We start from the raw sequence: 15,026 nt of genomic DNA on the forward strand, positions 1-15,026 counted from the left end.
ATATTTTTTAAATAGTTAAGATATCTCTCCACCCCTCATTTTACAGTTGGATGAAAGATTAATTCCTCCGTATTAGGGTGTAATTATGTTAAAGCCCTCTCCATAAATAGTGATTTCACTACTCGAATTTAAGTCAAAGCATGAAACATAAGTGTGCATTATCACTTAATCAATCTTACCCACATATTTATACTTTAAATTTATAATAGATGAAATCTAAATAAATTTTTCTGCTACATTGTATACTCTATCTTGAATTTGCTTATGAAGTCGTAAGAAATGAAAAGAAAAAGTTTCTTGATTTATGACAATCAAAACAATTTCCAATTTTAATCTCATAAACTCCGGTTAATTTAGGATTAATTAAAGGAAAAACATATTATGATTTCACAAAGCAAGATTAGTATTATATTTTCAATTATGAGATAGATATAGAAACAAAGACAATATATACGTTGATTTAGGTTTATGATCACATTTAGTTCACAAATAAAAGTGGCTTTTGTTATAAAATTTATTTAATAACAAATTACATTTTTTATATTTTGGTTAGAAAAATTGAAAAGAAATAGTTACATTTTATGAAAAACATTATTTAATTAATTAATAGACATTCATATACTTATTTAGCAAAAATTAGAAATTACAGAAAGTATTATAACATATATAGGTTATTTTTTTTTTCACTTGATTTTACAACTTTCTAAGGAAGTATATTTGAAAATGCAGTAATATACTCATCTATTAGTGTAAAAAAGATTTATTGACCAGAATAATTATAAGATATTAATTTCTTCCCATCTTATATATAATTATTTTACTTTATTTTTATCTTGATGAAATCTTTTATGGCTTTGTCAGCGATATTAATTGTTATAGTAGCTATTAACTTTTAAATATTAACTATTCGTAATTAGCTATTTATATAGTGATTTACAATGGAAGTATTTCAATAAAAATAATGGTTAGATTAGCTGTTAAATATAAAAATAATTGTTAGATTAGTCATCAAATATAAAAATAATGGTATCATTTTATTGACCTTAGTTAAAATACTTCCACAACCTGTAACTGTTCTTTGTACACTCTCATTCATAAAAGGCCTGGTAGGTGTGGATTCCTTACACTGTTAAATTGAATGTAGAATAGAACTATGTCCAATTATATATATATATATATATATATATATATATATATATATATATATATATATATATATATATATATATATATATATATATATCCTTCCATATTCAAAATCGTATTAATACGATCATTGTATATATAATAAATATATTTTGATTGTTAATTATAATAAAATTTATATAAAATTCATTATAATTAATATTGTATAAAATTATTATACATATATTTAAAATTTTTCTGTTTGTTCCTTTTATAAATAAAAAAAATAATAATAATATATATATAATTGATTTCTATTTCCATCTAATGCTTCCCTTTTAAAATATATGTAGTGTTCACAGTTTCCCTCTTTTTGAATTAACATGAATTGCATTTTTTAATTATGGAAACTCATTGGATTTGAGTTTTAATTTAATTAATTAATTAAAGATTCCTAAAAGTTTGAAGGATATTCTTCGTCTTGATTTTCTATAAACGAGGATTTTTTTTTTCTTTCCTCATTGCGTCATTGCATTTAACCATTTATCTGAAAGAAAATTCCAAAAACAATGGCATCCATGTTCTGGCTACAAGTCTGTTCAAGCATTCATGGCGCCCATAGAAAGAGGTATTAAATATTTACTGCTATTTTTTTTTATTTAGCATCCACTGATTAATGTATATATTATTCTTGTGATACTATGGATTTTGCATGCTTACCATCAATTATTTATTGTTTAATTTGTTAATTTTAAAGAGCTAAACAAGTTTGAACCACTACATCATCAATTTATTGTGAATCAATGTAATATGTTTATACAAGAAACCTCCTATAAGCTTCTAGGGTTAGAAATTTAGAATAGAGAGATTATCAGGTACACTCAGTGCACATGCAATATCTCTCATAATTATGTGAGATTCACTCTCCACGTTATAAAGAGAGTTCATTTTCTTATGAGAGAGGAAATACTATTTTTATGTACACCAGAAGTATTTTATAATCTTCCCTTAAGTAAGCCTTAACCCTTCACATCTGTGTTTGCCTCCATATAACTGGATAATTAAATTGACTATTTTACGTGTAGTTATTTTCAAAGGAAAAAATTTTATCTAGATCTGTATATCATGAATTCAATATACAAATATGCGATACTCATGTATTTAATAAATGGATCTCATTATATATTTTATATTTTAAGTTCATGGTAAATCAAGTTTAAATAAGAAAAATCATTTTTAGAGATGTAAAATTATTTTTTATGGTTTTTAATTAGAAATTTAAAGTTTTTAAATTGAATTATTTATTGAGATAATATCAGAATTTCATCAATTAAAAGATTCAAAATTTGAATCTTAATTGTCCTTCTTTCTTATTTAAATATTTCAGTATAAATTAAAGTGAGTTTGATCTTATTGATTATGCTTTAATTTTAGTAGACAGTTAATAATTGATATGTTAAAGATACAAAACTATTCTCATAATTTTTTTTAATTAAGAGTTTTAAACTTTTAGATTTAATAATTTATTGATAATTATTAGTTAAGTATAGCTTGCATATGTCAATATAAAAGCATAATTAATTAAGCATGTTACACGCAAAGACAAAAAAAAAAAATCAAGGTCTAATTGAAATCAATTTATCTAGTTTGACCTAATTATAATCATAAATATAAGGTTAATAATTTCTCTTCCAATCTAAATTTTTATTTGACAACTAATATATGTTGTGCATATTCATAATAATTTATAAAATTTCGAAAAATTTTCCATCAAATTATGGTATAATAATAGTTTGTTTTAATCATTTAGTTTCAAATTAAATTAGGAAATCATAATATATTAAATTAAGATTATATTAAATTAAACACATTTTATTATTTTAATTTGATTCTAATTTTTCTAAATTATAAATTTAATTAATTCTATTTTTTAAAAATAATTGAAATGAAAATTGGACCCACAAGCCTCTAGTGGGTAGGGAGGCCGAGACCACTATTCTATACAGACAAATTATCAGCATACGAAGAGAGAAGTGCTCATGATTACATTGGCAATTGGAATAGCGAAACGGGTGATAATGTTATCTCTACGTTTCGAAACGTATTCCGAAGAATGCGGCTACTTGCCGCCTCTTTAGTCATTTACTTTCCCATCACTTTCTTTGAAAGATAAACCCTTTTTTATAACTCTTTTGCTTTCTGTGATACACAGAAAAATGACTAAACAACAAACCTTACACTAAAATAGCATTAAACAGTTGCATAATTTTGACCCTTTTGTTTTCTATTCAATTAACTCTCATTTTCTTGACAATATCACTGGTCAGCTTTTTTCCTTAAATATTAAGTTTATTTTTTAAAATTTAATTGAATATCAATCATTCATATTAATCAAATCATCTCTAAGTTTATGACATTTTAAGTTCAAGTTGAGCCAAATTTATGTAAATAATAATGGCTGAATTTAAGTTTATGAACACTCTTTTCTTATTGTTGCTGCTGCTGCTGCTTCTTATGAAGAATAGCTGTTATGTTTGTATGAAAAGTCAGCGTCTCTCTCTCTCTCTCTCTCCCACTTGTTCAAATATCAAAGAGACCATCTCCCTCTTTCTCTCTCTCTTTTGTTCGCTACTGTAAGGGAAGAACAAGCAAGTCTCATAGTTTCAAACCTTGAGAAACCCTGTTCTTTTGTTTTTTTTGCTTTTCTTGTTTCCTAATAACTGAAAACCCATCTCCCATAAACCTAAACAGAAAGAAAGATCATAGAAAAAGAAAATTTTCTTGCATGCCTGCCTTGTACGTTTTGTTGGGTGCAAGAAAATTCACATCCTTCACCAAACTCTCTCTCTCTCTCTCTCTCTCTCTCTCTCTCTCCATGTGCATATGTAGTACCTTGATGATCGATGGCCTCTCTTATATTTAATTCTTGATTTTGCATTAGTATGTGCAGCTTCTTTGGCTTGGAAATGGACAACTACCGAGGTGATTTAACAGATATAGTTAGAGCCAGCGCTGGAGCTTTAGGCCAATCAGATATTGCTCCTGTATCCAAATGGGAATTCCCATCTGATCCGCTCAATTTATCTTCTTCTTCAACTGCTATGGAGGATAACAGGGATAGTGTTTTTGGAGATCCTTTTTGCAACATGAGAGATCCACTTCTTCACGAGTTCAACGTCCCTGCAGGTTCTGGCTACTATAGCAGTCCAAATTCCACGGATCATATGCTTAGTACTAGTCTTGATGACACTAGTAATGATTTTTCTGGTGCAAATTCTAGTAATATTCTTGCCCATAAAGTCTTTGAGGAGGAGATGAATAAGAATCCTCATAATATATTTTCACGGATTCAGATCTCGCAGAATAATCCCACCAAGTTGCCTGTTTCACCTTGTGATTCTCCTGTTCTAGCTGCTGCTTCTGCTTCTGCTTCTTCTTCTTCGCCAAGGGGTTTTAAGTCTTCTTCTATGGTTTCAATCGACATGATTAATACTAATAGCTCTAAAGCTTGCTTGATTGACAACGCCGGACCAGTGCAGATCTCATCTCCAAGGAGTCTGGGTATCAAGAGAAGGTAAGACTATAGTACCACTATTGTTAATTTAATTTTGATCACTTGATTCCATGAATTAATTTATAATAAATTAATTATGATTTTAATGCAACTTTACTGTATCTTTTTCTTTTTTATAACTATTTTTTTAATATTACTTCAACAATCGAAGAAGATGATGATCATCATCATCATGTGTAGGAGATGAATGAATTTTTCTTGAAACTCGAGTTTTCTACACAACCTCATACATAGTGAGGATCTGAGGAATTAGGGTTTGACAAAAAGCTGTGTAGTGAGTGACACTAAGATTGATCGTCTAGTATCTATCATTTCAGGTGAAATTATTCTCTTTTTTACATTACATAAACCAAAAACATAAAATCTTGATGGGTTTTAATCAACCTGAAAAAAGGTAGCCTGACTGTTGTCATAATATTATTCACAGACTTAGCTTTCATGTAGGTATCTCAATCTCAAACACCTTCTTTCCCCCTCTTAACCACTTGAAAATTATATATATGCATATAATTGTGTTTTTATTAGTATTAATTACTCTTTAGAATCAATGTCCCATCCCTTTCATCTTTTTCAAAGAAAATTATCCAAATTGGTAAGATATTCTTGCCCAAAAATGGAATTTATTCATTCTTTGCTTAATTTTTGACTTTTTTGATAAATTGATCTTCTTCATTTTTTGGTTCTTGAAATGAAAAAACTAGGTTTTTATTTTTTCTTTTTTTTCTTTTTTGGTATTGTTAATACAGGAAGAGCCAGGCAAAGAAGGTGGTTTGTATTCCAGCACCAGCAGCTGCAAACAGCAGGCCTGGTGGAGAAGTAGTTCCATCTGATTTATGGGCATGGAGAAAGTATGGTCAGAAACCCATCAAAGGTTCTCCTTACCCAAGGTAAGTGAAAAATTTGTATTGTCATTCTAGATTGTTAACCTATATATATAAAGTTTCTAAGACAAAGAACAAAAGCTGATTTCCACATTTTCCTTTCCCCTGGCATATTATCACCTGACTAAAAAAATGTTTCTCTTCCCTTTTTTTTTCTTTTTTCCCTTCTATTGTTATTATTTTTCTGTTGACCATGAAATGCAATTTTTATGTTGCAAAACAACGGATGTAAAGTGTGCTTTTGGACCAACTAAACTCATTTCAAACATTAGTTATAATTACAAATCAATGGATGTTTTTCTTTTGTTCATTTTCTGCTGAAACCTGAAGATTTTCCAAAAATGCCATATTTGCATCTGAGAAAATTGTGCATATTTCCAATGTATATTAATCAAAATAATTTTGATGGAGCATTGCAGTGTTCAGTAATCCTTGTCTACATTTCAGGGGATACTACAGATGCAGCAGCTCAAAGGGTTGCTCAGCAAGGAAACAAGTGGAGCGTAGCCGAACTGATCCTAACATGTTGGTTATCACCTATACTTCTGAGCACAACCATCCATGGCCTACTCAGAGGAATGCTCTTGCAGGGTCGACAAGGTCTCAGCCACTAAAGAACAATGCTAGTGCTTCGAAGAGCTCCTCGAGTTCTCAAGCCCAAAAGACAACAAATACTAAGGAAGAACAGAAGGAGAGCAACAATGATACATTGTCTCCAACTATGGTTTGTGGTAGCTCAACAGCAAGTGCAGCAGTAAAAGAAGAGACTGAGGACCTTGAGAATCAAATGGAGATGGATGATACTGATCAATTCAGCGAAGGGTTTCCTTACAGACCTGCAATTCATGCAGACTCTAACCAATCTGAATGTTTCTTTGCTGATTTGGAAGGGATAGAGGCAGACCCAATTGATCTTTTATTTAGCCAAGGATTCACGGGAGATGAACAGAAAGCAAGCAAGGCCTTGGATCCATTCTGTTTCTTCGATTGGTCATGGGACGCAAATACCAACGCCAACACCAACAACAACATTTCATTTGGAGAAGCCAAGAGGCGTTTATAACAAGACCTTGAAGAGTAAAAATTATCCCCAACACCAATAAAAAAAAAATTGCAGTTATTGTGGTGCATTTAAGGTCCTGATCTAAACCCTTGTCAAGATTTGAATTCCATGTAGTGGGGGGGAGTTTATAGTTTCTACCTGCTATATTTCTTGGTAAATTTACCAGAAGAGTGAGGAAATTAGGAACCAAAAGAAAGAATAGTAAAAAAAGAGAGAAAGAGAGAGTGTGCTGGTTGATTGGGAGCAGACCTAAGGAGTCCCACATTCCTTTTGGGAAAATTGGTGGATGGGACAGAAAGCTGAGGAACAGAAGGTTTCAACAGTTAAAACAAGTACATCCATCAGACATGACTGGAAAGCTCAGAGAGATTAGAGGAGAGATTCATACACAATGATGGGACTTGCCCTTGCATCTTTTTCTCATTTTCAAGTGGGATAAATTATTCATCATGTGGGCTGAATTCTTTCATTGCTATTGATGGGAAATAAATTTGCAAGAAAGAGAAGAAGACAAAACAAGAATACAAATTAATACATTAATTAATTAATATGCTTAATTTTTTTTTTAAAAAGAAATTAAAAAAGCTTTGTCTTTTCTTATCAATCACCTTTCTCTAGGGATGTGTGAAGAAAGAAAGAGATCTGCAAGGCTTGGGTTCCTCAGCTTTCTGTTTCTTTTATTATCCACACCAAGCTGCAACTTGTGTCTTCATTTTCAGTTATTTACTTCAAGTGTTAGTTATTAAAAAGGATTGTTTTAGGCAACACAAATTTTCTCTGCAGACTTCTGTTATCATCTGCCACTTTTTTTTTGTCTTATTATATACATATATTTTTTTTTATTGCCCATTTGTCTTAATTAATTAGGCCTTGTGGATTTTTTTTTGTTTATTTACCCTTTAATGTCTCTATTTCTTTTTATTTAACATGAAAAAAAATATATATATATATTTTTTTTCATAATAACCGACAAAATATATAAAGATAAATTACAAGATGGTTTCTAATATTTGGTAAAATTTATAAATTAATTTTATATTTTTAAAATTTATTTATTTAATTATTAACATTTTAATAAATTAATAGATTGGTATCTACCGTTAAAATTATTATTAATTTGAAAAAAAATTTCAAAATGCTCATTACTTAATTTTAATATAAAATAATTTAGTTTCTAAAGTTTTAATTTATTAACAAAATAATCCCTTAATTTAAACTTCATATTTTTTAGTTACAATGCATCTCTTTATTTTTATAACTTGTCTTTAAATATTATAATTATTTACAAATAAGTCTTAATATTATTCTAATATAAATATAATTAAATTTAAAACATAACTACAATTTATAACAATTAAAAAAAAGGATTTATTAATAGTTATTTTATAAAATTAACTATGTTAAAATAATTTAAATTATAATTTATAAATTTTTAATTTATAAAATTAAAAATTAAAACAATTAAAAATTTTTAATTTTGCCTTTGTTTCATATTGAAATTTATAAATGAAGTGTATTTTGATAATTTTTTAGAGTTAACGGTGATTTGGATGGAAAATTAGACAAAAGGACTATTATGTGGGTTTTATTAAAGTATCAATGACTGATACATGCATTTTGTATAGTCATTTAGATTTAATTTCATGGTCATTTTATCTATTTGTTAGTCACTTTTGGCTAATTTTATTAATTATTTAGATAGTTTTTCATGATTATCAATTTTTAGATTAATTTGTAATTTTACTTTGTTTTGTAGGAAAAATGGTATTTTTGAGGGGCTAAAAAGAAATTATACCAGTGAGGAGTGATTCCTATAGCCAAAGATGTAAAAAACAAAGCTTGAAAGTTGAAGAATGCAGTGGCCAAATTGTGCATAACTTACAGCATAAGTTGTGCAGTTCTGCATAAGGAGAAGAAACAATTTTTCTTCTTTGCTGAAATCTGTATAAGTCACTGCATGATTTATGCAAACTTACTCCTTGTTTATGCAGCTTCACACAGAGAGTCCAAAACCTGCTGAAAACTGCATAAGGACTTACATAACTTTGCAGTCCACTTATGCAAGTTCATAGAGTTTTCATAATGAGCTGGCAGAAGATTTCCTCATGAAAATTAAACCTTAAACATACTATTTTAGGGCTACTTATCAGAAAAAGATATAAATATGCCCTTATCTTATTTTAGAAAAGGGAGAGGAGACAAAAAAAGGGAGCAACAGCAAGGAAAGAGTCAGAAAATAAAGCAAAAATGTCAACTCTCCATTTCTAACCCAGATTTGGAGTTTTCTTCCCTTCTTCCCTATTTCCTACCTTTCTTGTATTGGGTTTCTTAGTCCTTAGCTTAGATTTAAGATTTATTTCCATATTTATTTAGAATTTATTGTAAATATTATGGATAGTGAGTAGTTTTCATTAGATTCTGGAGTTGAGATGTAATATTTGAGATATTTTATGAATTTTAATTGGGTAATCTATATTTTGTGATTTTAATGAGTTTTATTCATTTCTTGTGTGCTCAATGACATGCTTAGTGTAGGATCTCATTAAGTATTGTTCTTAATCCATGGTTGAAGCATCGAAAGGAGAAGACCTTGTGATGGATAATCAAGAAATTAGACTTAATTAACTTAGATCTAGAAATAAACTAAGGATTAAGAGGATTTACAGATTAATTAAGGAATTTAATAGATCTTGATTAATTTTAACTCCACGAAAGTAGGATTAGATTGGTTAAAGCACTCTTTGTCCCACTCGAAAGAGTATTCAAAGGATTTAAGAATTAATCTCCTTAAAACCCGTAAATTCCATAAGATTGGGTAACCAATTTAAAAATCCCAAAATCGCTTGAATATGAACTCCCGAACTCTAGAATCGCCTCTTTTATCATGTTAATTTCTAATCGAATTTAATTACTTGCCATTTTAAATCTTGCTATATTTCAATTTGCTTATTTTAATTTGATGCAAATTTAGTTAAATCATTGCATTGTTGAATAGATTATTAATTTTGCTCATATAGATTTCACACTCCAATTTCTATCAATTTATTGCTTTAATTTCAAAAATAGTTCAAATTAGTCAATTTTTATATCAAAAATTCAATCATTAACACAACTCCTCGTGGGAACGATTTCTTCTATATTACTTATACGACCCATGCACTTGCAGTTGGGACACATCAAGTTTTTGGCGCCGTTACCGGGGAATTGTTTGTTTAAGATTGAATTCTTGATTATTTTAGTTGTTTATAGTTTTTTTTTTGCTTTTGTTATCTTTTCATTTTTTGTATTTGTTTGTTCTTTTTAGGTACTCTTAATCTTTTATGAGAAGAGCTAGAAGCACAAGTGACACATCCTTATTGTTTAATCCTGAAATTGAGAAATTTTGTAGAGCCAACAAAAAAGAAACCAGAAAAAGGAAAGAAGCCTTGAGAGCAACTGAAATTAAAGCAGAAATGGCTGATGAAAGAATTAGAATTGGTGGTGGTAATGCTGGAAATGATCGAAACAATGAAAATGCAGCCCAAGGTGAAGAGGTTATAAATGCTAATGTGCCTAGGGGAAGTATGATGGATTATGCATTTCCTCATTTTGATGACTTGAGAGAGAGTATAGCAAGACAAAGAATTGATGCAAATAGCTACAAGATGGACTTTGGGGTTCTTCAAATGATTCAAAATTCCCAATTTAGGGGACATCCTTCTGAAAATCCACACACATATCTAAAGAAGTTTGCTATGATTTGTGATATGCAAAAACAACCTAGAATATCTAATGATGCAGCAAGATTGAAGCTATTCCCATTCTCTTTGAAGGATAGAGTATTGGATTGGCTTGATTCTTTACCTCACAACTCTACTACAAATTGAGAGCAACTTACTAATGTATTTCTTGCACAATATTTTCCACCTGGAAAAACTCAAGAATTGAGGAATCAAATAACAGCTTTTAGACCAAGAGAAGATGAAACTCTCTATGAATCATGGATGAGATGGAAGGAATTAGAAAGACAATGTCCACATCATGCCATTCCAAAATAGATGATAAATCAGAATTTTTACACCATTGTTACTCCTGCAATTAGAGGGATTATTGATGCTCAAACAGGAGGAGAATTTATTATGAAGCATGAAGATGAAGCTTATGAGCTATTGGAGAAAATTGCAAAGAATACTTATCTTTGGAGTAGTTCAAGAGGACCAGCTCCAACTCAAAAGAGGCAAGTTGCTGGAATGTATGACCTTGATCCATTCAACATGATTAATGCAAAGTTTGATGCACTTACAAATGTTTTGGCTAAGAAGATGGAAGATTTAAGTATGTTGGTTAGTTCATCATCATCATCTGGAAGTTCACAATAAGTTACTTATGCAGAAGGAACTACCAGCTGTGGAGTAGACTATGGAGAGCAAGCTGCATATATTGGTAATTATGGAAACAAACAAATGGAGAATCCTTACTCTCAAACTTATAATCCAGCTTGGAGGAATCATCCTAACTTTTCATGGGGAAATCAGCAAAATCAAGTCCCAAATAAAAATCTTCAACCACAACAGCAACGAGGAATTCCATATCAGTAAAATAGGCAACCATTGCCTAATTTTCAGCAGAAAAACATGAATCCTCCACAAAAATAGCAAGAGCAAAGTTCCACCACAGAAGCTTTATTACAACAGATTCTTGCTAACCAAACTAAGCATCATAAGAGATGAGAGAGATGAAAGCAAGGCTAGAACAAATGCAAACACACAAAAGGATGCTAGAAAATCAGATTACACAATAAGCATGCTCATCAAGTACCAAATATATGGGGAAACTTCCTAGTCAAATAGAAAATCCAAGGGAGCAATGTCATGCCATCACACTGAGGAGTGGTAAAATAGTGCATAATGAGAAGAGTGAAAAAGTTGAGAAGAGAGAAAATGAGGAAGATGAAAAACAAAAGAGTGAAAAAGAGAGTGCAAGAAAAGGTAAAGAGGAGGTTGAAGAGAAAAAAGAGAAATACATACCTCCAGAGCCTTACAAGCCACAGCTTCCCTTTCCACAGAGATTTCAAAAAGCCAAGCTTGATAAGTAATTTGGGAAGTTCTTAGAGGTTTTGAAGAAGCTATATATAAATGTGCCTTTTATTGATGCTCTTTCCCAAATGCCTTATTATTCTAAGTTTCTGAAAGAAATTCTCTCAAATAAGAGGAGACTTGAAGATTATGAGACTGTAGTCTTAACTAAGGAATGCAGTGCTATCTTCCAAAGAAAACTTCCTCCAAAGTTCAAGGATCCAGGGAGTTTTTTAATTACATGCCACATTAGGGAATCATGTTCTACAAAAGCTTTATGTGATATAGGGGCTAGTGTAAGCTTTATGCCCCTTTCCATCTATGAGAAGCTCAACATAGGAGATCTTAAGCCAACCCACATTTCTCCTCAGTTGGCAGACAGATCAATTAAGTATCCAGAAGGGATCTTGGAAAATGTACCACTGAAGGTTGGAAAATTCTACATCCCAGTTGACTTTGTCATTTTGGACATGGAAGAGGATTCTCATACGCCAATCATTTTGGGGAGGCCTTTCCCAGCTACAGCTGGTGCTTTGATTAACGTGAAAGGTGAAAAGCTTACTCTCAAAGTCGGAGAGGATCATTTATTCTTCAACATTGGCAATGATAAGAAGAAACTACATGAAGATGTAGACTCTTGTTGAGAATTGATATAATTGATGAGTTAGTAAAAGAACACTTTAGAAAGAGCTATCCGAAGGCTTCTCTTGAAAGTTGTCTTATCCATGAAGGGAGTATCAATGATGAAAATCCAAAAGAGGCTGCATTTGCACAACATTTGAATAGTAATTGTCACGACCCAAAATTCTGAACCGTGACCGGCACATAATTTAAGTATTCTTAAATCATGCAAGCCTTATCAGAATATCTTGAATAAATATATTGTTACTTACTAATCCCAAAAATAGACAAAATCCAAATAAACAAAATGCTGAATAAACATCATAAATATCCCATAGGTAAACTGCGGAGTCTCTACAGATTTCAATAAAAACTTAAACTGTTCAATAAACTAAACTAATTAATAGCCCGAGAAAACATGAATTCGGGCATACCATGAAAATAAATCAAAGTTGTCCCTCTCCAGAAAATGGATTGAATATTTGGATCAGCTGCAGAATTCTACTGATCTGAAACAGATAACAGACAGAGAAAACGTGGTTTGAGCTAGATGCTCAGTGAATGATAATTATAGCACACAACGGAATAGGAACAGGCAGACGCTTGATTAATTTCACAATAAATTTTCTATTCAATAAAATCATGCTCATGCTGTCAAAAATCATTAATAAAATAACTTCATAAAAACATAAATATAAAAGAAATTCATTCAATAAAAATTTTATGGTACAGTGCACCAGGGTGATGATACCCCACATCACCAAAGGCCAGATGGTAAGCGCGCTACCAGATATCAGATACCTTCCTCCTCCTTCACAGATATCAATGCATATGATACTAATGCAAACATAAACTGCAATGATGCATGACTCGACAATGCAACCTAATACCGTGATAGTCCACACGGCGGGGCCAGATAACAGAATGAATCGGGCACAGGTACCAATTCAAAATAGAAAATCAATTTGTACAAATCAATCAAAATCAATAAAAAATTTCAAATAGCAAATAATAACTGATAGTGCAATTCCAATAATGTATTTCAATAGTTTCAGAGAGTCAATAAAACCAAATCAATCTCAAATCAATTCAATAAAATCAAATCAATCTCAAATCAATTCAATAAAATCAAATCAATCTCAAATCAATTCAGTAAAATCAAATCAATCTCAAATCAATTCAGTAATACATCAGTAAATTTTATAGTCAAATATCAATCAATATAAATACATTAAATGCCTGTTCCCAGAATCCTAATGGGTCTAATGCAGAGATAGTTGGCAAAATCAATTATTTAATCAAAATCGAAATAAAATTTAATAATAAAATAAAACTCTAGAAAATCACATATAAAATCATTGTTAAAATGTTGATTTAAAATTTCATTTAATAACAAACTTAATGCTAAGAAATTTTAAAAGGGACAAAAACGGTGTCATGTACTATAATTACCACTCACTTGGAACCTCCAAGACAATAGTTATTTTCAATGGAAGAGAGACAATTTCAATTGGCTGATTGAATATTCGAATCTCCTACACACCCAAAGTATTAAAGAGAAATATTAAATAACAGTAAAATAAAATGATTTTTAATATATATATATACACACACGCACAGGGACGCAGGACGCACGTCAACCAAAATATATATATAAACGCAGGGACGCAGGACGCATGTCAACCAAAATATATATATACGCACAAGAATGCACAAGAATGCACAGGGACGCACGCATAGAAGCCAATAGGGGATGAAGGTTTATATATATATATATATATATATAAATCTAAATTGAAGGTTATTATCTCACAGTAATCATGATCAACCCAATTCAATACCAATGATCAAGGGAAAAAAATAATAAATAAATTTTTAGAGTAGTGGTAACAAATCGAGGAAAGAAAATAAAATCAAATTCACCCATTATTAAATAAGGAATGAGAATTTTTACCTTGAAAATAGAATCGAACGTGGTGCATAGAGAAGTAAAAATTTAGGGATTCTCTGTTGAGAGTATTTGATAGAAAAAAAAAAGAGGTGACAAATAGGTTTTGAGAGCAAAGTTTAGCAGAAGAGATGATTAGGGTATATATATATTTTAAGAGTTCTATTAGGTGTAGAATGGGATAAGAGTTATTATTGAACTGGGTTGTTCAGATTGCAGATATATATTTAATTTCAAAAATAAAAAAAATAAGTAGACCATCTAATAAAATATATATATATTTTTATAAATATATTAAATTATTGTTAGCTAATTAAAATAAAATAATAATAAATAATAAATGTATATGGGTTTCCACATACTTCCCCCCTTAAAAAAATTCGGTCCCCGAATTTGAATAGACAAAATTCTAACCTGAAGAATCAAATAAGTGAGGATATTTGGCTCGCATTTCAGATTCTGCCTCCCATGTGGCCTCACTACTTGAGTGATTATGCCACAAGACTTGATCAAAGCTACTTCCTTAGATCGGAGTTTCCTAATTTGTCGATCTAAAATCTTTACTGGTTGTTCCTCATATGACATATCATCCCTAATTTGCATGGTTTGAGGTTGTAAAACATGAGATGGATCTGGTACATACTTCCTAAGCATAGAAATATGGAAAACTGGATGTACATGTGCAAAACCAAGTGGAAGGGCTAAACGGTAAGCAACTACTCCAATTCTCTCCAAAATTTCAAATGGACCAACAAAACGA

At 30.5% G+C, this 15,026-nt stretch overlaps 1 protein-coding gene and 1 non-coding gene across 2 annotated transcripts; one reads left to right on the forward strand and one right to left on the reverse strand.

Annotated features, from left to right (window-relative positions):
- Positions 1-3,555: 3,555 nt before the first annotated feature.
- Positions 3,556-7,490, forward strand: LOC110638302 (probable WRKY transcription factor 14). The gene is made up of 3 exons (XM_021788811.2): positions 3,556-4,699; positions 5,446-5,586; positions 6,028-7,490. The coding sequence occupies exons 1-3, from the start codon at positions 4,068-4,070 to the stop codon at positions 6,641-6,643; spliced, it is 1,389 nt and encodes a 462-aa protein (XP_021644503.2). The 5' UTR covers positions 3,556-4,067; the 3' UTR covers positions 6,644-7,490.
- Positions 7,491-10,563: 3,073 nt separating this feature from the next.
- Positions 10,564-10,670, reverse strand: LOC131172259 (small nucleolar RNA R71). Its single transcript, XR_009142742.1, has one exon. It is a non-coding gene; the product is annotated as a small nucleolar RNA R71 (small nucleolar RNA).
- Between the last annotated feature and the right edge of the window lie 4,356 nt (positions 10,671-15,026).

This window comes from Hevea brasiliensis, chromosome 13 (genome assembly GCF_030052815.1).
Source record: "Hevea brasiliensis isolate MT/VB/25A 57/8 chromosome 13, ASM3005281v1, whole genome shotgun sequence".
Taxonomy (NCBI): Eukaryota; Viridiplantae; Streptophyta; class Magnoliopsida; order Malpighiales; family Euphorbiaceae; genus Hevea; species Hevea brasiliensis.